We start from the raw sequence: 26,241 nt of genomic DNA, 5'->3' as shown, positions 1-26,241 counted from the left end.
TCCGACAGTTTGAAGAGTGTTGTGGAAAGTGATAACACAGATGATGACAGGGATGACCATGGGGATTTTGGTGTTTTTTCAATGCCCAAAACTATGGAACAATATAAATGGGAAGTGGGCACGTACTTCAGTGACAAAAAAGAATTTACAGAAGCTATAAGAACCTATGGAGTAGAGAATGGTAGAAAATTAAAGGTTTATAAAAATGACAAAAGAAGAGTGCGTGTCAGATGTTGTGGGGCAAAAGGGAAATGTCCTTGGAATGCATATTGTGCATATAAGGCAGCTGAAAATACATGGCAGCTAAGGAAAATAGTAGACAACCACACTTGCAGTAGAGAATTTAACATCCGTCTAATGACTTCAAAATGGTTGAGTGGGAGGTTAGAGAAGACTATGAAAGACAATCCAAATATTAATCTGTATAACCTCCATAACAAAGTTTCTAAGAAGTGGAACATTGGTGTTTCACGGTCCACAACCTGTAGGGCAAAATCAATGGCATCCAAACAAATAGAAGGTGATTTTAAAGAACAATATAGAAGAGTGTATGACTATGCCAATGAGTTGCTTCGGTCAAATCTTGGTTCAACTGTGAAAGTTCATGTTGAGGTCAGTGAGGACACTCCAATTTTCAAGAGACTATATGTGTGTTTGAAGGCCTGTAAGGACAGCTTCGTGTCATGTAGGAAGATTATAGGTTTGGATGGTTGTTTCTTAAAAGGAAAATTTGGAGGTGAATTGTTAACTGCAGTAGCAAGAGATGGGAATGACCAAATGTGTCCTTTGGCATATGCTGTTGTGGAAGTGGAGAATAAGGACACTTGGAGTTGGTTTCTACATTTTCTCATTGATGATCTTGGTGGTGTGGAGATTTCTTCAACCATCACATTTATGTCAGATCAACAAAAAGTTAGTAACTTATTACCATTGCCATCTTTTTTTATGTTTTAAACCTTCATGTGTTTTATATTAACTTGTATAGCTTCATGTGAATAGGGACTTTTACCAGCCTTACAAGAACTTCTCCCTGGTGTGGAGCAAAGGTTTTGTGTGAGGCACATCTATGCTAATTTCAGGAAGAGGTTTCCTGGCCAGATTCTAAAACGTCTACTATGGAAGGCAGCAGCATCAACACACCCTCAAACATGGGAAGCAGTGATGAGAGAAATTAAAGGGGTGAATCCAGACGCCTTTAAATACTTATTAGCCATCCCACCAAGGTATGCCAATCCACATGCCTTTAAAATTCATTGCTCCTATTAATTGTTGTTTGTTTTCATAGCTGATATTTTGCACTTGTTATTTGTGTAAGTAGATTTTGGTCACGGTCAAGGTTTACAAGTAATGCTGTTTGTGACACCTTAGTGAATAACATGTCTGAAGCATTTAATAGTGTAATTTTACATGCAAGAGGTAAGCCCATCATCACAATGATGGAAGACATTCGTCTGTACCTCATGAAGAGATGGGCAACAAATAGAAACAAAATATCCACATATGAAGGTAGTATTTGTCCAAAGATTAAGAAAAGATTTGACAAGGAACTGCACCTGACAAAATACTGGATACCTAGGTATGTTGATTTCACTGATTTCTCTTTTAAACACTGATGTCATTGATTTCACTGCACATTACCATTTCACTGATTTCTCTTTTAAACACTGATTTCTCTTTTAAAAATTTGCAGTTGGTCTGGAGAGAAAATTTTTGAGGTCAGACACATTTCAATGATGAGTGACAAGTATGTCGTTGACATTGATAAACTGGAATGCAGTTGCAGAAAGTGGACTTTAACAGCTATCCCATGCTGTCATGCACTAGCTGCCATGACATTTATCAACATCAATGGAGAAGACTACGTGCCACATTGGTTTACAAAGTCAACCTACCAAGAAACATACATTCCAATCGTCTACCCTGTCAATGGTCCTCAGCTATGGGAAACAACTTCTCAGCCTGATGTGTTGCCTCCAACTAAAAGAGTCTTGCCTGGTAGACCAAAGAAGAAGAGAAGGCTAGAGGCTTGGGAGCTAAAGAAGGATGACACACAACTGAAGCAAAATGGAACTCGTAAGAGATGTTCCATATGTAGACAGGTTGGTCATAAAAGAAATACTTGTCCACAAGCTCCTCCAGCAAACCAAACTGAATATCAATCAAGTGAGCAACCTGCAACCCAAGCTCAACAAAGTCAGCCAATTACTGGACCAAGTCAACTTACTCAGGCATCTACAACACAAGTTTAAAACTGATTTAGGAATTTTGTAATCACAGACATGTATGTTTAAAACCGACAGTATGTTTAGCTTAAGTGATGGGTATTTTGTAATCACAGACATGTATTTTGTAATGACAGACATCTACTTGGTTTCATTATGATGTAATTATGACAGCTTTTGTTTTCATTATGATGTAATTATGCATGCTGTTTGGACCTTTGTTGTTACGACCTGGCGAGTGTATGAGAGAAGAAGATATAGGAGGGATAGGGAAGGGAACCGTACGGTGGAGGACGAGCGTCCTGAGCGAGAAGGGAACCATACGGTAGCGGACGAGCGTTCTGACCAAGTAGAGATAAGGAGGAGCGAGGACGAACGTCCTAAGCAAGTGGGAGCCGAGCGAGCGGGGCAACGAGGGGCGAGGACGAGCGTCATTAGCGAGCGGAGCGAGGACGAGCGTCCCGATCGAGCGGGGCAACGATGGGAAAGGACGAGCGTCCTGAGCGAGCGGAGCATGGACGAGCGTCCTGAGCAAGTGGAGGCAACAAGGGGCGAGGACGACCGTCCTGAGCGAGTGGGAGCAGCAGGACCGAACGAGCGGAGCGAGGACGACCGTCCTGAACAAATGGAAGCGACAACGATCACAGCTTTTTGGATTCAATTTATATTTATATTTTGTTCACAGATTTTGGCATATCAATTTCTTCTTCAATTATATTACAAACACTGAAAGTGTGTTGTACCTGTTACATAACTCTTTTTTTGGATTACAGAAGTACTATTACAAACACTGAAAGTGTACTTCTTCTTGTCTAAAAACGAACTTCTTATACAGATTTATCTTTTTGGATTACAGAAGTCACTTCCTCATTTTATTGTAAATTCAAACTATCTAACAGAACCTTGAATTCAAACCATAATTTCAGAACCTTGAATTCAAATTTCACCTTAATTTGATAACATCATATTACAATTTGTCCAAAGTGCTCTTACATAAACTATCTAACAGAACACATCATGGACTTTTAAACAAAATACATACAACAATGATATTAATCAATCCCAGAAAACATATCATTGTTATTAACATCTTCTCCCTTTTTTGACATTCCCTAACACATTTCTCCAGACTATTAATCTTCCTCCTTTGCCTTGCAATAGTACCAACATTATCATCTACGCAATCTTCACTAAGCCATTTAAAGAAATTGCATCCTTGAAGTTCTTCATTTCTTGTCCGCTTGTAGTTAGGGCAGCCCCAGAATTGTTTCCCCTCGTTCTTAATTGTTTTTGCCACTCTCAACACAGCAGCCTCCCCACAGTGGCATATTTGGCTTCCAACCAATCCTCTGGATGAACCACCGCGACAGCTCCCCCATGAGCAAGACGAACAACCGTGATTCGAAGACATTGCGAACCCCAAACAGCGAACCCGAAAGAACGAACCCCAAACAGAGACAACCACTGACAACGAAGAAGAAGTCGCCAACCGCGAACCACCACTGCTCCGGAAGCGACAACGATCACTGCCTGCCTCTGTCTTCTTTCTCGGACATGCCCTAGTCTCGAACAAATGAGCCCCAAATCCTTTATCCCCAATTTTTAATAGGCATAATACCCAATTTGAAAATGGGGAACCCTAACACCACGTAAGCACTATGTCAATTGCGTATTGACACCTCACCAAAGACAACTGCCACATCATCAGTCCACTAACTCCGTTTCCTTCTATTTAACGGAAGGGACTCATTAGAGTCAATTAATTACAAGTAAGGATCCATTAAACTCACTTTTCTATAAAGGGACTAACTTGACATTTTCGAACCAAAGTGGGGACAAAATTGGGTATTATGCCAATACAAAATTGTAAAAGTACGAGTGTGATACTTTTTGCATTAAATAAAAGAAAAATATAAGATAAATTTTGTATTATAATTAAATGTATCTGACGTGTTATTGATTGGCCAAAAAATGGATCCTTATCAAACAATAATTTGTTGAGGTTGATCGACCAGGCCGGATCAGTCTGATAAGTTGGAATATAATACGAAATTTAATGAACTAAGATATAATAGAAAGGAATAGATTACATTATGTTTATATCCTTGTTGATTTTTTATTTCACAATTATTAAGGTGTGGTATTTATTTGTTAAACGATCGTTTGAAATTATAGGAGAAAAAATTAAATTAATTTATTTATTGTCTAAATTGACTTACATAAAAAAAAGGCTTAATACCCTATTTTGTCCTCAGTTTCGGTCGAAAATGTCAAATTAGTCCATCCTTTAAAAAATGCGTCAATTACGTCCTCACTTAATAAAATTTGCATCAACTTCTCTCTTATTAAGTAACGCCGTTTGTACGAATTTAACGCGGATTTCATTGATGCAAATTTTATCAAGTGAGGACGTAATTGACGCAATTTTTGAAGGATAAACTAATTTGACATTTTCAAGCAAAACTGGGGACAAAATAAGGTATTAAGCCAAAAAAAAGATACTTTCTACAGGTTATCTCATAGACTTTGCTCATTTTTATTTGTAAGTTGATTTTAATTTATGAAAAAAAAAACTACTTTTAACTTTTTCTTATATTTTTTTTATGGAAAACTTAGTTTTCAACCAAATAATTTTAAAATGGAATCTCAATATACATATTTATTTATTTATTTTTACCAAAAATTACTTATCTTAGCTGTCTTTGAAGTAATTTATCCTTTTGTTGTTGGGCTGTCACTCATGTATTGAAGTTTGTGGAATTGATTCTCACTTTGACTATTCCATGAAGAAAGTTGGTGGTTTTGTTCTAAGTATTTTGGTTTCTGTTTAATTTTTGGCTATCTATATTTTTGTCCATAAGTGTTAAAGCTAAATAGCTAGATTTTGAGGTCCAAAAAGAAAGATTTGGGGAGAGATCACATAAAAGTAAAAGATTAAACTCTAATGTTATATTAATAAATTAAAATTTAAACTCACTTAGCTCTATAAAATCATATTCCAATTACATATAATAATTTAATTGTATTTTTAATTCATATGGGGTCTTTAATACATAAGATTATTGATCAGCTTTGAATTTTAAATAAAATATTTTCAATATTTTCTTAGAAAACAAGATTTACATTTAGGAGACACTTCCAATTTTTTGAAAAAAAAATAACGTTTGAGTAGGTCAAAATTAATACATTTTTTTCCCTCTCAAAATGTAATGTTACTGTAAAAAATTAATACACTTTTTTTTATACCCAGAATACATAATTACTTAAAATATTTTTTAGATTATTATTACCATAGTTAATATTTTATAACTCACTCCTTTTATATTAAATTTTTAAATAAGTATATGTTATGAATGCTGTAAGTGAATATTTATATTTTCGTCTACTAGCACAATTTTTTTTGACACTTTTATATTTTAGCAAATACTTGGTTTACTCAAGTAATATAGCACTAAACTTGAAATAAAGGATATAATAATATAGAAAAAATAAGTTAAGAGAAAACGGTAAGACAAAAATTCAAAAAATCTCATTATATATTTTCATAATTTTTAACCAATAAACAAAATTATTTTTCTTATCTCAGACAAATCACAAATTATTTTTATTTTCTTTGGTTGTTCAATTAATTGAGCTATTGTATGTGTAGGTTTTATTATTGTATAATGATACTTTGAGAATATTTTTTTGACAATATTATTAACATGTCATTGTGTGATTGATCCAAAATTACTTCACAATTAATAATAATAATGATAAACATGAACATGAATCAATCACAAAATAGACCGTGTTAAAATGTTATAAAAGAATATTGTTAAAATATTTTTTTTTTTTCATAAGTTGATGAGATGTTTTGTTAATTTCTAAGATTGATGGATAAGACATTAGAGATACAAAAACTCAAAGCCCAGGATGTTATGCACATGCCATGAGAACAAAAGTCTTTGATATAGGTCACTAGCTCACATATATCTATGACCTATTTTGTAAAATCAAGGTCCAAACCTAATTTATTATTGTAAACCCTTTTTATATTTAGTATGGTTATTTTAAAGTTTTGTTTCACCTGTTTGGGTATCAAAAGCTTTTTTTCATATAAGGTCATTATGGATGATTACTTATTCATGATTCGTAATAAAAAAATATATTTTTTACTCGTTTTATTATTAATTGGATATCGATTTAAAAAATATCTATGATATTTTAAAATCTATAGATGTATTAAAACTCGCAAATATAAGTAATACTTATATATATTTAAAAATTTAAAATAAAATAAAAATAATGTAAAGAAATAATTAAATTTAACTTAATAAAATATAAATTAATTTTAATTTTAATTAAATTTAAATTAATTAAATATAAATTAAATTTTTATTTTAATTTTTTAGTGTTAATGGATATTCGTAGATACAAATGATATGATATCTATACTCAATCTATTTATAAACGGGTATTAAAATATTCACTATTCATTACTTGTAAATAATAAATATATATAGATATCAATTTTTTGATATAAATTTTATCATCTGCTACCTTTGTTGTGAAATATAAAATTTATTTCAAATTAAATAATTAAAATACAATATATTATAGATAATACAATTTAAAATATATTTTACATTTTGTATCCTAGAACATCAAAAATTGTATCCAAAATTTATATCCTAAAATAAAATATAAAAATGCATATTAAATTATATATTTCAAAATTCTACCATGTGATTGTTCAATCAATATTAGATCAAACGGTCCATACGGTTAACATGCCACAAAAATAATGATAATTGCAATTTTGAAACCAAATGACTATGACCATCAGACTTAATGTTCACCATACAAAACAAATTCATCTAACACCGATTAACTTACGACAAAATATTATTATTATTATCAATTGAACCACATTGTCATTAATTCGAAACTCATTATAAAATTTATAAATATATATTTAAGAATAAGAAGTAAGTGATTGTGTTTAATACACATTAATTGTTTGAATAGTCCAATCATGATATACTATATGTCATTCATCTCACATAGAGATAAATACGATGAAAAAGAGTATGGTAAGAGATCTTTTCCCTAAATTGTTGATCTTAAGCCGGAAAAATTAATCCTGTGAGAGATAAACCCTACATAATATAAATAATACTACCTACAGATTATATATATATATATATATATATATATATATATATATATATATATATATATATATATATATATATATATATATATATATATTCACCTAATTTATAATATTTTATTTAATAATTTTATACTATCAAATGAGATATTAGGTACATACAACTATCCTTAAAAATTAATTAAGATTACACCTAATTAAACATTAACAGACTAAAATAACAAATTTTGTATAATTATTAAACAAAAGTTCGTAAAGAAACAAAAAAAAATTGAGTTTTATTAAATATATTAAGTATTAGATATATTATATTATTAAATATCTTATATATATTTTATTTTTATCTATCTTTATTTTTTATTTATATTTTAAACTTAAATTATATTTTTTTTACTATAAATATAAAACCTTATTCATTCACAAGTGAAATTAATTCATAGGTTTAATCATTCACGAAGTTCCTATTTTCGCGTGAAATCTTAATTTAGTCCCGTTGTTTATGAAAATCTCAATTGGATCATAAATTTATGAAAATTGCAACAATTGGATCCTTTCCGTTAAATTGTCTCCAACGGCGTTAGTGTGTGTTTGACATGGCACGCTGTAGTCAGTTTTTTAACTGACGTGGCTGACTGAAGTAGGGCAGCTCGTGGATATTATTATTCCAACCTTTTTCTACTGTAACTTAGTACCCTACCCTTCTAGAACCTAAATTACTTTATCTTACACATGGGGCCCACCCAATACTAAATAATCATTTCTTATTTCTCTTCTCAACAAAGAATTTTAGCATTCTAATACACTTACGGCCCTGCACCTCTCTCTAATACTTTCTAATTAAATTTCTTTTTCTCTCCGAAAGCCAAACCTATTCCCAGTACTTCTCTCACGTCTTGCTCCATTTAAACACAAACCCCTCCACACATCAATCCAATTTTGTTTTCTTCCCCAGACAGACTGAACTGATGAATGTTATTTGAACCTGCAGAATCAGGCTTGATCAAGGAAGATGCTTGTTTCCCACTTGGGGATAACCTCTGCCCCACGGTCTCTGTTAGACACTTCAACCTCTCCATTCTCTTGCCGTGCCTTGGCAGCAGCCAGTGCTACACTGATAGCTTCAGCTTCTGCAGCTGATGCTTGAACCAGATACTCCACACCTTTAGCAATTCGCCTGTTCAAAGTCCTTTAGATGAATGAAGCCAAACAAGTAACATTAAATACTTTGCCCAATAAAATGAAAACAGCTATTGTACCGAGGTCCCTCAAGCATGGCATTTTCAGTGCTGAAATCTGTATAAATGTCACCATTCATTCGGGGTGCAACAGGATTTCCCAAAACAACAGAACCATCAGCAACTGCCTTAGGAATTGCTTGCCTCGCCGGTTTCAAAACCCCCTTCAACGGCTACTCCGTCAAGTTCAACCCCTTCTATGAGAATTGCCTTGCCGTTGCCACCGCCCAGAACTTTGGTATCCTCGGCAACGGCCGCCTCCACGTCCTCATACTCTTCCCGGACCCCTTCATCCCCATCGCGGAGCTTGCCTCCTACGACACTGGCGATGGTGTCTACGACGTAGCCTGGTCGGAATCACACGACTCCATCATCATCGCTGCCGTGGGCGACGACTCCGTGAAGCTCTACGACCTGGCCCTACCCCCCACTTCCAACCCGATCCGCTTCTTCCCGGAACACACCCGCGAGGTCCACTCCGCCGACTACAACCCCGTCCGCCGCGACTCTTTCCTCTCCTCCTCCTGGGATGACACCGTCAAGCTCTGGACCCTCGACTGCCCACCAGCGTCCACACCTTCAAGGAGCACGCCTATTGCGTCTACTCCGTCGTCTGGAACCTCCGTCTACAAATGTCAGGAACTATAGGGTTCCGGTGAGTGTGCTTAATGGGCACGGATATGCCGTGAGGAAGGTGACGGTGTGCACATCATTAATCCATGTCAATTAAAAAACTCGTGCCACGTCAGTTAAGAAACTGACTACAGCGTGCCACGTCAAACACACACTAACGCCGTTGGAGACAATTTAAAGGAAAAGATCCGCAATTTTCATAAATTTGGGACCCAATTGAGATTTCTATAAACAACGGAACTAAACTAAATTGAGATTTCACACAAAAATAGAGACTTCGTGATGATTAAACCTTAATTCATATTTATCCCTACATAGATTTTAAATGTATTTAACACTAACCATCAAATTTTCTCTAGTTGTGTAAGTGTGTGAAGAAGTCTTAAGGCCCCTAATTCTTCATGTGAATACGAAGTAATCAGTGAGACACTAACTAACTTCCTCACTCTGATGGAGTCTTACGGTCCTCTTCTAGAGAAGACCCGAGTTCCCCAACCGGGGCTCCAAAAACTCGCTGTTGAGTCCATTTTCTCCAAGCTTAGATCCGCGCCAAAGCATCTCGACCCGGAATCCGAACCCGGAAGACGCGCCATTTTCCTCTGCCTCTCGTCGCCGTCTCCTCACGTCGTCGACCACTCCGTCCGCCACCTCTGCCGCCTCGCCGCAGACGCAGTCGTCACCGTCGCGCTCGCCTCGCTCGAGCTCCAGGCCGCGCTCGAAGGCTCCGACCCGAAGCTCGTCCCCGTGTTCGTCAAGGGATTGGGCTTCCTTGCTCGCCACGATTTCCGCAGCAATGCCTCTTCACATTATGCTTATTCTTCCTCTCACACTCACCCGTTCGTTAGGGTTAGTCACTCACCACACTCAACGTGCAAATTATTCAGTTGAATAAATTTTAAGTAGGTTTTCTTTGTGTTTGATAAAAAAAAATGATAGTAGAATTTGTTGAAATTAATTAATTTCATCCAAATATGCACTTGTTAGGCCGAAAAAGCTAAAACATAGAAACTCTATAATAGTTATGGAAATGAGAGTGTGTTTGTTTTAAATTGAGGAAATTCATTGAGAAAATGATTGAGAAGGATATGGAGAGGGAGAGTGATACTTTTCATGAGCTATATGATTTATGTGAATTATATTATTGGTTAGATAGAAAATGTTCATTGTGACGGATCACCGTTATCATGTGCCAACACGGTTATAGTTGACAAGGGAGCAAAACAATAAACCCTGAGAATTTTGTATAACTTGGTGTGCAAGTTAATTTCTAAGCAAGGTTCCAAACTACGGCTGTGACTGCAAATATGCCCTCATTGACTGTATTTGCATGCAATTTCTCACCATGTTAAGGATCTAGACTGCAAGTGCTATGTGAAACCTTGCTCCAGAGCCTTGAATGAAACGTGATATTTTATTTTATTTAATGTTTGGCAGGTGTTGTTGTGCCGGCCAGAGGTTCAGTCCGAACTCTTGCAGCAAGTGTTGCTATTTATGTTTCAGAATAAGCAGGTGGGAATGGTGCGCGTTTGTGAGTTTTTAAGGCCGTTGTTGGATGTCTCAATCGTAAATTTGTTAGGTTCGGAGTCATCCTCTTCCTTGTTTGCCATGCAACTGGTATCGTCGATGTTGACTCTATGTTGCTCTTTTCCACATGAGTCCATGCCTGTTTTTAGGCTGCTAACTGAGTGCCTTAAGTATCTTCCGCATGAGGGATCTGAAGTAAGTATAATTATTAGAATGAGCATTGAATATGTTGTGTTAAATTAGTTCTTTCTTTTCTATGTTTTATTAGCGTAGTGAAATGATTATCTTGTTGCTGTTTTGTTGTTGGACCTTCTCAGGACTACAGGAAATTAATATTTGTTGTAGAACATATGGTGGAGGCGTATATAGTTGTACTGAAATCTTTGGCTGGAAATAAATCAGTATGTCTCTTGTAATTTAAACTTCTCATTTGCGTTCATTGCTTTTATGATGACATTTCCTACTTCAATTTAATTAATGCCTTGCTCTTGTATTTTTATTGATTCCTGTTAGCAGCTGATAACTGAAGCTCAACTGTGTGCTGTTGAATTTCTGGAAACAATTCTTTCTCTATCTACATGTCTTCAGTGGCACCTTGGTGGTCTTGAGCCCATATGTGAACTCTTTATGCGCTTGTTAACTGTACAGAAAGATATTGGGTTACCATGGTTACCTGGCTTGTCATCAATTATTTTATCATTATTCATAATCATTGTTCAATCAGAACTTGAACATGAACATATTTCTATACTGAAACTCCTTCTCTTTATCCTGAAGTGGAAATGTGACAGTGGTATGTTTTCTATAACTGCTTTGATTTTGAAGTCTATGCATGCATGCAAGTTGAATGCACATGATAAATTTAGGTTACTGTTTTTTTTTTTTTTAAATGATACATTTGTTTTCGGCATTTTTCATGGAGTTCTAAGTCAATCTCTGTAGTGTTTATATTTCATATTTTCAAGGAACAGAAGTTTATGAATTTTTCAAGATATGCTTTTGCATACTCTTTCCATTGGAACATTTTTTTTCTGGCTACTGCTGCAAAATGCTCTTTGGTTGAATTCGTGAAATAATCCCTCTAATTATGCGCATTCGATAATGTCCTTAATATCATCATTTTTTTATAATTTATTTATTGTTAACTATGCAGATGCGGCTATCAGTGGGACTGAATTCTCTTTATTATTTGAAGAGACTTTGTTTCTTCTTCCCATTCTCAGTCTCATGTCGTCCCCTTCCAAATCTGTTAAAGGATTGGCAACTGATTTGCTTCACCTCTTGGAGAAGCTCCTTGCCAACATGTTTGTGGCTCCAAAAAACAAACCAATCATTGAGGAGGGAGTTCATTATCTCAGCACACCAGGAAGTATAGTTTTGAGACTTCTGCGTCGTCTGTGGTATCAGGTATTTTGTGCAGCATATCCTTCTTTTTTCTGTTTAAAAGTTTGTTATATTATCTATGCAAATTGTATGTACTTTTTGACAGAAGCATTTATATGCTGTAGTCCTGACTAAATATATACGAACTCATAATTTATGTGACTGGAAAAAGGGCAGTATATAATGTATATGGTAGCTATTTCCAGTTTTCTCCCCCAGCAATAATAGACTTTTTTGAAATATGTATATGTTTTTTCAGGATGGAGAATCTTCTTCCAGAACTTCCCTTCTGAAGTTGGCTTTAACGGGATTGAACCAAAGTGAAATAATTTATGATAGACCATCATCTTGGTTTTCCCATTTAAGAGTGTTCTTTTTGTCAATTGTTGACCGACGGAAATCTTCATTACCACTCTCACATTCTCAGGAAATGTTTCTGAATGGTATAACCTATTGGCTTTTTGTGAAATGGAATTATAGTTGTGTTAAAGGATGCAAGAGATTAAACTTATGTCAATGTCTACCCTTGCAGAGATGCCCTTGTTACTTGCTGCTGTTCTTAATGTTTTATTGATACATCCGTCAATGGGTGCTTCTTCAGTTGATTCTTTGTCTTCCATTGCCATTGTGGATCCCAAACTAGGACTTCCTTTGTTGCTAACAATTATGTTTTACAGTAATATATTCAGAAGAAGTGATGTCAATTGCCATGATATGCTGGTAACTTATTCCTTTTGTAATGACACTTATTGCACGAGTTACCTTGTTCTTTTGCCTCCCATCATATGTGAAGTATTTTTCTTCCTCTCTTACATTTTGTTTTTAGTTTTGCAGTTAAAAATTTTTGAAATGCTGCCATCAATTGCTTCACACTCGGCAATGGTTCCACTTGTTGTTCAAACTATTTTGCCGATGCTTAACAAAGATGCAAAAGTGTGGGTACATCACTAGGTGTATTTTGTTTCATTCTTTAAAATAAGTTATTATTTTATTATTATATTATTCTTGCTTATTAGTTTCCTATTTTGATGCAGCTCATTACATTCTACGGCCACTAGATTGCTTTGTCGAACTTGGGAGACTAATGATCGAGCCTTTGGGAGTTTGCAAGTGAGCTTTTCATTCCACACTTTCCTTGTTCTTCCATTGCCAGAAGTATTATTTTAGGGGAACATGCATAATTGTTTAATACTGAAGATGAGATGACTTGAAATTGTAATTGATTGAAGAAATGTAATTGTGAACTCAATTTAATTGTAACTATTTGTGAAAAATTTTCTTAAGTAAAGTTAAACACATTGAAGTGGTGTGAGTATTCTGTTCTATAACTCTATTATTTATTAAGATGTTGTGCACACATGATTAATATTTCCACTGTTCTTAAGAGTAGAATTTATTGCTACAAAAATTATTTGTAGATAAATAAGCTAAATAACGTAATTTCTGGGCTTTTTACTTGACTTTGGTGATTAAAATCTGAGATAATCCTGACATATCTATAAATGGTGAGTCCAAACTCTGTTTTTGGATTGGAAAGCTAGCTGGTAGAATATAACCTATTTATTTAGTCTTAAATTTCTGTGCATTGTTCTAATTTTAAAATTGTTTGATATCTAGAAGTTAACTTATAAGTAGCAGGAATAATAGTTGCTTTCTGGCAAAAGATGATGCCACACGTCATATTTTTGGAGAGGACATGTGCACCCTAGCAGAGATCAAATTTAAAGCCATAAGATTTTGATGCTAAGTAAACATATGTTACACAAACCATAATTTTTGCTGTTCTGTGATATATTCTTGTGAATCCATGCAAGGCTACATCAAAAACGTTTTCTATAAATTTACGGTATAATCTGACAGTTTGGTATTGTTTGTCCCATTCTTTCTCACAATTGTCCAAGCAAAAATGTTTCATAGATTTTTGTTAAGGATTGAAATTCCAATTATGCTTGAGTATTTTACCGTCCCTTGCCATGCCTTCAAAATCTTTACTACAGTAAATTTTCTCCCATAATTTTCTTTTTGCATTTCTCTTGATGTAGGGTGTCTTGCTCCCTAAAGGTTTCACCAATTACACTTCAGAGAGAGAAATTGGCATCAGCAGGGCTGCTTCCATCCGAGATGTTTGCCATAGAAGTGCTGATAGGGGTGTTGATCTCATATTGTCTGTTTCGGTATGCACTACTGTTTTCTTGATTATCTTTTTGCAGCGCATGCTTTGAATAGAAATCACAGTTTGGTGTTGGAATAAACAGTCTTGCATTGAGAACCAAGATCATGTAATTAAAGCTCTCGGTTTGCAAAGCCTTGCCTTCCTTTGTGAAGCTGATGTGATTGGTAATTTTTTTAAACATGTTTGTGGAATAATACCATACCAAGGAATAGTAATGTATGCATTTACAATAGTTTGATGCTAGATCATGTTCAATTTATCTGTTAAATGGCTTTCTGATCAGATATATTGACTTCTTTAGATTTTTACACTGCATGGGATGTCATTGCAAGGCATGTGCAAGGTTACCAAGATGATCCTATTCTTGCTTATAGGTAAGCATCTTTAAGATTCCTTTGCAGACACTTATATGTTGTTGACATAGATTATAATAAAGATGGTGGTAAATTATGGAAAAGGAATTTGTAAGTTATTTCCCAACTCATTAAGTGTCACTGACAACTTCTGAAATTTTCATCTTGGGCATCATGAATTTTCTTAAACAACATATTGCTTTACATATATATCTTCTTTCCGTTAATAAACTCTGATTCAGTATAGTCTTTGGATTGAGGTGTTCTTTCTCCATAAACTAATACATAATTTCCCAGTCATGAATTTTCATTCTGTTGTCTCATTTAAAGATATTTCCTGTATTATGGCAGCCTTTGCCTTCTGCTAAGGTGGGGTGCAATGGATGCAGAAGCATATTCAGAAGCATCAAAGAGTGTGCTGCTAATTATATGGGATGTAGTTACCTCCAGTCAAGATAGACAGTGGGCAAAAGCTAGAATTTCAGCCCTGGAGTCACTTTCCCAATATGAAGTATATCCACCTATGCAAATGTTTCTCTGCATCAGTGGACTGTTGTTTTATTGAATAAAGAGTACTTTACACTTTTTCTTTAATATTGTTTTTGTTATCACTTTCCAGGTATCCCAACTTGAAAACAGTATTCCAGATTTCAAAAAAATGATTTTAGAGTTGTTCTTTTCTGAAACAAATCCCAACGTTCTCAAAGCTATGGAGGATTTTCATGTCAAGATAATAGCATATGAGCACATGTAACCATTGCATCCTACAATTTACTTATATAGGACGTTATAATGTTAGCATGGTTGAATTTGTCTTTTTTTTTATCCATTTTCCTTAGAAATCGACGAAGACTAGTCAAGACAAAAAGAGTTACAGGAAGCAAGATTGAAAAATTGATGAATGTATTTCCGCAGGTTATATTCTCTTCAGGTATGGAGTTATCAGTTTTCCATTTTGTGTTCTTTTCTCAATAATTCTTGCAAGAAGAAATTCAGACCTGATGGTGGAAAAAATAAAATGAAATGCTTAAATCAAGTTTTCTGTCACCAATAGCTTAGCGGACTCTGTCTGGTTTATTATATTTATTTTCTTGTGTTATATGCATAGGCCTTGATGTTAAGCATCTATTTACAGGAAAGCTAAATGTAGCTAGAGAATTACCTGGTGCCGCCTTAGTATGTTTTTCTTTCACTCCTAAAGACGTGAATGAACACCAAACATCTAAAGTAAGATATTGACAGATTACATATATTCTGTTTAGATTTGAATGAACATTTGATCTGATATTTTAAGTATTCAGAGGTTAAGAGAAGTACATACTGGGTATGAAATTGCTCTAGTGGAAGTAGCTGCTTCTCTTCAGCTCTCAAGAAATATCTTGCTTGCACTGATGGCAGTGCAATCATGGAAAGGCTTTGTGCGACGATGGATGAAGGCTTACACACTTTCATACGATGCTAAGTCACAATTGAGTGTCCTAGATAAAACTTCTAAAGCTGCTAGTGACATTTTAAAGGTCAAGATTGGTCTTTTGTCATTACAAACCATCCTTTTACCCATTTATCAGTTATCTGTATTGAATGCACAAGTTTGTCATGTCTGATATAGGTTTTGTTACACGATTTTTGTGCAGAGTATGATGGCTATGGCGGATGAGGCTATACCCAGAGCTGCTGAAAATATTGCACTGGCTATTGGTGCACTTTGTGAGGTGAGAAGGTTTTCTATCGTTCTGCACTCATTTAAAGATTCTGATCAGTTATCATCTGTGCCACTGATTGGCATCTTAACACAAACTGTATTCATAAGGAACATGTGTTGAGTCAGCTCTCTAATAATGTAGTTAGCAAAGTATCTTATGTATTACTATAATAACATTTGATTGCTACAAACTTTGGCCTTTCTATTATCAGGTTTTGCCCCCTTCTGTTCACACAGTTAAATCTGCTGCTTCAAAGTTTCTTTTGGAATGGTTGCTCCAACATGAACATGAACACCGCCAATGGTCTGCTGCAATTTCTCTAGGATTAGTCTCTAGTTGCCTTCATGTAACAGATCATAAACAGAGATATGATAACATCACTGGACTTCTTGAGGTATTCTTGTTCTGTATTTTTAATTAAATTAAAGTGCCGATGAAAATAAGTTTGAATATTAAAGAAGCTATTGCATTTTTAATTAAATTCTCTTGATATTTTGGATCCAATGCAAGTTTTTCTGGACCTTTACGTAAGTTCAATTTTTCCCCTTAGATTTCATCAATCGAAAATTCTTTTGGAGGTTCTAACACACTTATGGGATTATATTAAGAGGTTGTAACACACTTAGGTTCACAATTTTGTTTGTAGTGGTATATTTTGGATGGAAGAATGCTATTACACACATGGAATATAAAATCAAAGTTTTAAATGGATTATCCTGTCATTTTTGTTAATTTTTTCCAGTTTGGTTCAATCTTTAGAGGAACTTGTTGATAAGATTTTTTGGCATTGCATTTCACTGATTGCGTGAACTTCCAGGTTCTTTTTGATGGCAGAAGTTCCCTTGTAAAAGGAGCATGTGGTGTTGGATTGGGTTTGTCTTGCCAAGATCTTCTTACCAGGGTTGAAACTTCTGCTACCTCTACTGTGATGAAAGAAACAGAGAACGTTCCAGAATCTGAATTACTAGGAAGAATTATTACTGCCTTAGCTACAATGATACAACAGAGAACTCGATGTTCTTCTGATATTTTAGACAATCTATGTTCATGCTTTCCACTGGGATCATATGACATAAGTTCTAAAGTATATGAACAGTTATCTGACAACACTGAAGACTTGGAAGAAGATATCTGGGGTGTTGCTGGACTTGTTCTTGGTCTAGCTAACTCTATTAGTGCAATATACAGAGCTGGAGAGTTGGAGACTGTCATCAAGATAAAGAACTTGGTAATATCATGGCTTCCATATGTGCATTCACTAGTTGAAAAAAATACTTTCCAGGGGAAAGAATCTGAAATTGTTTTAGCACTTGGATCCTGTATTGCACTTCCCACTATAGTAGCTTTTTGCCAGAGAATGGAATTGGTGGATTATGCTGAGTTGGACCACATTTTGATTGGCTTTAAAGAGTTCATTTCCGAGTTAATTTCCGTGAAAACGTCTGGCACTTTACACCATAGTATGCTGATGGCATCATGTGTTGGAGCAGGGACAGTACTTTCTTGTATTTTGAATGAAGGTGTTTACTCTATTGAGGCTGAACGCGTTAAATGTTTACTGGAACTGTTCAGGAAATGTTACTTGAATCCTTTCCCTTCTCTTGTTCATCTTGGTGGCATGCTGGGAGTTGTTAATGCTATTGGAGCAGGTGCAGAAATTTTGGTTAACATGAATTTTCCAAAGTACACTGGGCTGTCTGATTATCAGAAGGTAATTTACCTTTTTGATAAATATGGTACCAGCTATCTCATCGTATTTGTTATTCTTTTTTTCTAGCTTCATATTTAAATATCTCTGTATGTAAAAAAACAGGAGTCTTCCTCAGTAGTGGGCCCTCTCCTTTCAAGTTCTGATTTTGAGCCATACTTGACATCTTTGGTGCAAGAGTTGTTTCTTGTGGCACAGAATTCTGATAATCAGCAGCTACAACAGTTTGCTTCCTGGGTGCTTGCCTTCCTTCGGCATCATTTATGGTCTAAAGAACTTTTGGGGATTGATAGTGATGGCAGTGTAGCTGAAACTAGTTCAAAATCTGTTTCCCACAGTTTTTCTGAGGACAATGTTGTTTTGAAGCTTAGTATGTGGCTTATGGATTTCAAATACACTGAGGTAAATGTTTTGTCCAGATTTTGTGTAAATTTTTATGTTTGTTCTTCATTTTCTTATTTTATGCTTTCCTCTTTGCATTTAAGAAGTGGATTTTAAGTTTAATTCAATCCCACAAAATCGACTTGTAAGGTGAAGTTTGCATCCACTTATCACTAGTCGATGTGGAACTTTCATCACACCCCTCTCATGCCGAGGTATATACATCTTGTGTGTGAGACTAAACATTAATGGGTGATTTGATAACAACATAATAGCGGGTGAAACAATATGTCTAACAAACAACAAATTTCGTTAGGATAGTCTCTAAACCATGATTTAATACCATAATAAGAAATCATGTGGTTAACTCTTTTGTCTCTGCTTATTTTCCTTTCTTTATTCGATGGGAGGGGTGTTGCTATGCAGTTTAATTTCTAGGTTGATGGTTAGTTTTTCTTTTTAGAATTATCCAAACATATTTTCTTTTCACGTTTGGGAGTTGAAAATCAAACTAATCACAAAAGCAGCTTCAAATCCATAAGTCATGAAGTCAAGATTATATATAAATTTTTTAAGTGTTCACAAAAAGCTAGTTGTTGGGGTTTGAAGTTTGGTTTCTTTAATAATCATATCACAAATACCAATCATTCATGAATAATATGTTTAAGTTTGATAAATTTCTTTTCCCTCCCTTTTTAAATGTAATAACCTTGTTGAAATCATTAAAAGCCAATGATTTTATTATTCCTATAACCATAATAAGTTTTTGTTTTATTTTTCTGTTAAATAAAATATTCTACCATGTATTATTTTTTTACTTGGTAACATTTGGTCGGGGGTTTACGAACGAGTGCTTTTTTTCCTTATAAGTCTTGTCAGTGAATTTAATATCACACTTTGTTCATCTGCCCTTTTTAATTACTGGCTGAAACAATAAAATCATCTTAGAATTTTTCTTGGTCTTGGTTATTCTATGTTATTCGTCATTTCATTATTTTTTACATTGTTTTGTGCCACTGTGTTAACTGAATTCAACATAATAATAACTTCTGCTTCTATTTAATTATTTTTTCTTTGATTTTAGCATGGTTGTATATGATAAACTTCCCATGCACATCTATATTTTCTATTACAATAGTTTTGTGATATGTTTTTTCATTATTATTTCTCACTGTTCTCATTTTGTTGTGTCTAAATTAAGCCTGAATCTGCTGTACATAAAGACAGAGTCATTTCCGTGTTAAGGTGTCTCTCTAGAGCTCCCAGGTTGCCAAGTTTGGATTGGGGATCAATTATTAGGCGTTGTATGAGATATGATGTCAAAGATGTTGACTTGCTACCCAAAGATTCTACTTGCAAGAATGGAACTCTTAGGGAGGAATGCACCATGTTTGCAATGGCTCATGCAAATCAATTTGATTCGCTTCTAACTTTTCTTGATGAGCTATCTGACTTTTCCAGATTCAGGACACTTGAAATAAATCTACAGTCATGTCTGCTAAACCATCTAGCAGACCTTGTAAAAGTATTTTCAAACTCCAGGCTTGAGAAACTATTTGGTGATGTGAGCAATCACTTACTGTCTTTTACATCACACACAAAGTCGGGCACCTACCACAAAAGCTTGTTATGTATTTCATGCTGGAAAGGTCTCTATGAATGCCTAGATGAGGTTTCTGCAGATACATCTGGTCACATATCTCATATTGAGAGGTGCATGGAAGTTCTATTTACTTTATTACCAGCAATTCAATCTTCTGGAAGTGCAGTTTCAGGGGATGTAAGTTCTGGGGAGGAATGGTCTGAGGCTGTAAGATGCTTAGGGAAGGCTCCAGAAAGTTGGCTATTGGATTTCCTGAAGGTATGGTGTACATACATGATATATTGTACAATATCTCTTCATCCGGCTTTCCCTTCAAGAAAAGTATTTTGAGATCTCTCACAATAATAGTAGTAATCTCTTACAATATGTCATCATTTCTATTGTTTATCAAATTGTCACTTTAAACCTGTGATCTAAGCTGACATTTGAATTCACAGGTTTCACATGAGGAGTTTGTTCAGAGTGCTGGAAAATCTATTGAACTCCAGAAAAAGGTTTGTGCTAAGATCAAGCTTGTGAAGACTGGTTCCCTTTCAGTGACTGAACTTGGAAAAATGAAATCCTACATTTTGAACTCCCAATCTCAAGGTTAATTTTCTGCTTTGCTATTCAGTGTTTGTGTATTTGGGCAAAGGAAAGCTCAGATCAATTTAGGCTGAAATAATTGAGGGTTCACATATTAAATGTCAATACCATATGTTTAATTTTTCCAGGACTCTGGCATATACTCTTTGAAGTTGTGGCAGCTTTGTTCTGTGCCGAGGAAAGTATTAAAAAACAGTGGCTTATTGATGCTGTTGAAATTAGCTGCGTATCCAGTTTTCCGTCCACGGTAGTAGTTCCTTACTGATTATTCCAACTTATTTATAGTAACCTTCAGGCATATCATAGAAAAATTCAAAAACTAAATTCAACAAGAATTGGTGTGCTATAAGGGTTTGCATTTTCTTTATTTTGAAAAGAATCAATACATTAATTCAGACATTCTGATAAAGAAAATTATACTGGTTTGTTGAAATTTTTTAGTGAAATTATTGTCATTATCATGATGAGGACGATTATTATTTGTAAATAATATACATGAAAAACTCCATCTTTTGTATCAACTTGAATTTCATGGACAAAATTATTTTTTGCCGGAAAGATTTTCATGTGATATTTCATTGTTCATATTGTTTCTCTCTGATTTCTTTTTAAGTGACTAGCATTTACTGTGTTACTCCCTGATTTTAGACAAACTTATGTACAAGTACTTATAGAAGAAGAAAATTAGGAAAAATGAAAAAAAACTTCTCTATAAGCTAAAATCAACTTACATAAGCTAAAAATCAGTTTTCGGAGAAACTAATAAAAGAGAGTTTTTTAAATATTAGTTTATGCTCAAGTTAATTTTATCTTATTAATTTTTTAATTTTTTATTTTCTTCTCCTATAAGTGCTTTTGAAAAAAGCTACTTAAGAGGCTGTGTAGAAGTATGTTCTACTCCTTGATAACCAGGTTGAATTTGTTTTGGAACGTACTTTGTGCAGGCACTGCAGTTTCTTGGTCTGTTATCTGCTGCATGCTGCAAGTATATGCCCTTTATGATCGTGGACCAACAAATGGTTGTGAATGATCTACCAGTCACCCTTGTGTCTCTTCTAGCAGACCAAAACTGGAATGTTGTTGCTGAAACTGTCGTGTCGCACCTCTTTTCATCCACAGAACGTATATACAACTGGGCTACGCAAATAGCAGACGGTTCCTATATTCCTGGCTCGCAACCCATCGATGAAAGTGAGAATCAAATGGCTGTTTTTCTGCTAAAAGTGATGCATCATACATGTGTTTTACTCAAAAGTTACTTGCCATTAGATAAGCAACTCCGGCTCTCCAGCATGGTTGTTGCTCGAGAAGGAAACTATAGTCCTGAAAATAAAAGATTATGACACTGAAATTGTTATATACTCAAAAGAACACCCTCACCATGCTACATGCAGCCCTATTTTTTAGGGAATAATCTTTGGCATTCATAGAATGTGGAGAATTCTGAGCTGTTTCTGCCATTCTTTATTTGATTCGGAATTCAATTGAGAGGGCACAGTGTTGAGCAGAAGCCAACCGTGTGGAATGTCTCTTACAAATCATGGAGCTGTATATTCACATCTCAATGCACTAATGTTGTACCATTATTTTCTGTTCTTCTTACACAACCCTTATGTATATAGTTATAGCCTAGTGGTTGATCACAGAGATATGTAACGCATTTCAATTAAAATACACAAGAAAAATTATTGGGTTCCAATTTCCAAGCCCTTGATTTCCACTTCCATTGGAATGTCTTGTTTTTTAGTGAGTTGATACAAATTCACTTAATGGTTGGAAATCTGAAAAAGTATTCAAAAGTTGTTTTTATGAAAAAGATAATATAACTCTTAATACAATATATGTGTGAAAAAAATGATATTTTTAAAATGTAGGTAAGTATTGGCTGTCTACTAATTGCTTAAATTCAATACATAATAAAGTAGAAATACAAGGATTGTATACTGTTAGGACCATGTATATTAACAATTTTTTTTAATATTTTTTTGATAATAAATTATGTATCATTATTTTATTGGTACGTGTATTTGAAACAAATCCATCACGAACTATCACCTAAGCGGTTATAAAAAGAATTATTAAAAAAATATTTTTCGGGAATTTTCTTACAACATGTTGAAAGTGTTTTCTTTCTCAATAGTTGTTTCACAACTACTGTGTTCTTCACATACTTGCTTGGTCTAAAGTTTTGTCGAGAGTGTTCTATGATAAATCGACCACAGGAAATCTTTTTAGTTGCCTTGATTTTAGACCTTTTCATTTGTCACCCTTTTTCCTTTATTTTTATGAATCAAAAGTTGTGTGAGAAACAGAATTCAATATTCCAGAATTTGAATTACCAGGAAGAATTGTTGCTGCTTTAGCTACAATGATACAACAGAGAACTCAATGTTCTTCTGATGTTTAAGACAGTCTATGTTCATATGACATAAGTGGTAAAGTATATGGAGACTTATGTGACAACAATATCATGGTTTGCACATGTGCATTCACAAGTTGAAAAAAAGGTGCATACATTCCAGTGGCAAGATTAAAGTTGAGACAAGGTAACAAACAAGATAATTATAAGTTAATACTGATTTTTGTATAATATTTTAATATAATACATGTGTTATTTTTTTCATTAAATTTAAAATACGTCAACACAAAAACAAATAAATAATAAACTAATAAAAAAAATAACACGTTAAAATATTGTAAAAAGTGTACTTTCTTTTTTAAAAAAACAAGATATTAAGGTGCCATGGAAAGCTTGGATAACAAAATTCTAACGTAACTATAGACAATCTTATGTATGATTTCAAGATTAAGCTTTTGCAGGGAAAATGTGTCAAATACACACATTAAACAAAATCACGTCTAATAAACGGAAAATAGAGAAGTTATTATTTGTGATTCAAGATTGAAATACGTCTTATAAACAGGACACAATAAACAACAAACTCCGAAGTTAACCTTACAACGAAACCTTGTTCTTTATTTTCTAATATAAGTAACAAAACGAAGTTTTTTTCTTTTTCTTTTTTTCTTTTTGCTACATTATTTTATAAGTTGATAAAACGTAAAAAGATTTAAAAATCATAATGGTAGAATACGAAAATAAACTTAGATGATAAAATACTCTAATATTATTAATGAGTCAAATAAAATTTACAAAATGAAACAATTTTATTAAAGATTTTTTTTATTAGTACATCCGTAAACATTTAATAAATTAGTAAAATATATGAAACTAAAAATTACAGTAGTTGAAAGGAAAATATAATTAAAATAATAATAAATAATAAAATTTCCAATTCTACAGCTAATTTTTAAAGCCATAAAATCTGACATCGAAATTTACCTAAATTCTCCATCATGGTAACCCAAAACTCAAATTTTTGCACTTCATCACAGTGACAACTTTGTCCACCCAAAACCTGATATGTTGTTCTTCTTTCTTTCTTTCTCTTCACCAACATGATTCGTCGACCTTCAATCTATCTTCCAACACTGTTTCAATCATTCTCGAATTCAACTTTCACTGATAAAACCCTTCTTTCTGCTGCTTCTTCTTCTTCTACTACTACTCTCATCACCATTCATGATTCTCACTCCAATCGCACTTTGAGTCCCTTTTACAATCTTCTCCCTCCCACCCAAAACCCCAACAACATCGTAAACCTCATCTCTTCGATCCTCAAACACGAAAGTTCCCATCTTTCCCTTGTCCAAAATAATGACATCAAAGGGATTCTCTCCCACTTGGGTCCCCATGAAATTTCAAGGGTCTTGCTCAGATGCCAGTCTGATCACGCTTCAGCCATCACTTTCTTCAATTGGGTTAAAAAAGATTTGTCTATCACACCAACTGTGCAAAATTACTGTGTAGTTCTTCATATACTTGCTTGGTCTGGAGTGTTCTCTCAGGCCATGGAGTTTTTGTCTGAATTGATACAAATGGTTGAGGTTGAGGGTGTTTGTGTTTCTTCAAATGGGGGCATTTATGAGAATCTTGTGGCGTGTACTGAGGATTGTAATTGGAACCCTGTGATATTTGACATGCTTGTCAAGGCTTATGTGAAGGTTGGAATGGTTGAGAAGGGTTTGGAAACTTTTAGGAGGAACATTGAGGCTTGTTTTATCCCCAATGTGATTGCTTGCAATTGTTTGCTGAGTGGGTTGTCTAGGTTTAATTACATTACTCAGTGTTGGGAAGTGTATGAAGAGATGGGAAAACTTGGAGTACATAGGAATGCTTATACTTTCAACATTATGACTCATGTTTTATGCAAAGATGGAGATACTGATAAGGTGACTGGATTCTTGGAGAAGATGGAGGAGGAAGGTTTTGAACCTGACTTGGTCACATATAACACACTTGTTAATAGTTATTGTAAGAAAAAGAGATTGGAGGATGCTTTTTATTTGTACAAGATCATGTATGTTAGAGGTGTGATGCCTAATTTGATCACATACACAACCTTGATGAATGGTCTTTGTGAAGAAGGGAAGATCAAGGAGGCTCATCAGCTCTTTCATCAGATGGTTCACAGAGGCATAGATCCAGATATTGTGTCCTATAATACTCTTGTGTGTGGATATTGCAAGCAAGGTAAGATGCAAATGTGTAGATCAATATTGTATGAAATGATAGGAAATAGGATTTGTCCTGACAGCATCACTTGTAGGCTTATAGTTGATGGATATGTTAGGGATGGAAAACTTGTGTCAGCATTGAACACTGTTGAAGAGCTTAAGAAATTTAGAATCAAGATTCCTGAAGAAGTATATGATTATCTTGTAGTTGCATTGTGTAAGGAAGGTAAGCCATTTGCTGCTAGAAGTTTTCTGCAGAGGGTAATATCTCAGGATGGCTATATACCTAAAATGAATACATACAATAAACTGGTTGAGTCTCTATGTGGATTCAATAATGTGGAAGAGGCATTAGTTTTGAAATCTGAGATGGAAAAGAAGAGCATGAAAGTGAATATTGTTGCCTATAGTGCTCTTATAAGCTGCTTGTGTAGAGTGAAGAGGAGTCTTGAGGCTGAAAGTTTGTTGGAGGAAATGATCAGTTCTGGTATGTTACCTGATGTAGAAATAAGCAGGGCATTGATAAAAGGGTATTGTGAGGAAAATAAGGTTGATAAAGCTGTGTTCTTATTGAAACTCTTTGCCAAGGAGTTTCAAGTTTATGATAATGAAAGCTACAATGCAGTTGTGAAAGTGTTTTGTGATGTTGGTAATGTGACAGAGTTGATGGAGATTCAGGATAAGCTGCTCAAAGTGGGGTATGTTCCTAATAAGTTAACATGCAGATATGTGATCCATGGATTGCAGAAAGCTATGGAGGTAGATGATGAGATTTTACCATAATTTTGAAATAAAATAAAATTAATTTTACCTTAATTTTGAAATTCTTTTTCAATCATTTTCAAAATCAAGTGTCTTCTTACTTTTTCACATATACCCTTTTCATCATCACGATTGTAATTCAAGAACTAAAATAAATAAATGAATATTCATTCATTAGTCTAGATGTATGAAATTATTTTGCAGATAAATTACAGTTATCTGAAAAACATAGTTCTTATTGAA

General features: G+C 34.4%; 3 protein-coding genes, 1 long non-coding RNA gene and 1 pseudogene across 5 annotated transcripts; all 5 read left to right on the top strand.

Moving 5' to 3' along the window:
- Positions 1–829: 829 nt before the first annotated feature.
- Positions 830–1,450, top strand: LOC148199991 (uncharacterized). Its single transcript, XR_015785814.1, has 3 exons — positions 830–912; positions 1,000–1,223; positions 1,319–1,450. It is a non-coding gene; the product is annotated as an uncharacterized LOC148199991 (long non-coding RNA).
- Positions 1,451–1,460: 10 nt separating this feature from the next.
- LOC148199990 (uncharacterized) lies at positions 1,461–2,249 on the top strand. Its single transcript, XM_088112806.1, has 2 exons — positions 1,461–1,576; positions 1,691–2,249. Exons 1-2 carry the CDS (start codon positions 1,461–1,463, stop codon positions 2,247–2,249), a joined length of 675 nt encoding a protein of 224 aa, XP_087968932.1.
- Positions 2,250–8,678: 6,429 nt separating this feature from the next.
- Positions 8,679–9,342, top strand: LOC124828908 (peroxisomal targeting signal type 2 receptor pseudogene; annotated as a pseudogene).
- Positions 9,343–9,609: 267 nt separating this feature from the next.
- On the top strand, positions 9,610–22,372 carry RST1 (ARM repeat superfamily protein). 2 transcript variants are annotated; one of them, XM_088113662.1, is made up of 25 exons: positions 9,610–10,091; positions 10,680–10,964; positions 11,087–11,170; positions 11,286–11,562; positions 11,923–12,176; positions 12,412–12,595; positions 12,685–12,872; positions 12,987–13,087; positions 13,187–13,262; positions 14,195–14,326; positions 14,408–14,489; positions 14,627–14,699; positions 15,030–15,189; positions 15,298–15,428; positions 15,518–15,609; positions 15,814–15,905; positions 15,980–16,195; positions 16,313–16,390; positions 16,593–16,775; positions 17,199–18,092; positions 18,195–18,491; positions 19,672–20,331; positions 20,511–20,661; positions 20,787–20,905; positions 21,603–22,372. In XM_088113662.1, exons 1-25 carry the CDS (start codon positions 9,696–9,698, stop codon positions 21,999–22,001), a joined length of 5,604 nt encoding a protein of 1,867 aa, XP_087969788.1. In that variant the 5' UTR covers positions 9,610–9,695; the 3' UTR covers positions 22,002–22,372. The 2 variants fall into 2 exon arrangements, with proteins under 2 accessions (XP_087969788.1, XP_087969787.1); XM_088113661.1 differs by having other exon boundaries at positions 11,283–11,562.
- A 1,631-nt stretch (positions 22,373–24,003) lies between these two features.
- On the top strand, positions 24,004–26,180 carry LOC124829069 (Pentatricopeptide repeat (PPR) superfamily protein). The gene has a single exon (XM_047302518.2). It carries the CDS (start codon positions 24,118–24,120, stop codon positions 26,017–26,019), a length of 1,902 nt encoding a protein of 633 aa, XP_047158474.2. The 5' UTR covers positions 24,004–24,117; the 3' UTR covers positions 26,020–26,180.
- Positions 26,181–26,241: the final 61 nt, after the last annotated feature.

The sequence above is a fragment of the Vigna umbellata genome, chromosome 4 (genome assembly GCF_029865625.1).
Source record: "Vigna umbellata cultivar VRB3 chromosome 4, Vumbellata_1.0, whole genome shotgun sequence".
NCBI classification, from domain to species: Eukaryota; Viridiplantae; Streptophyta; class Magnoliopsida; order Fabales; family Fabaceae; genus Vigna; species Vigna umbellata.
Note: the sequence above shows the minus strand (reverse complement) of the source record. Positions and strands in the feature narration are given on the sequence as shown.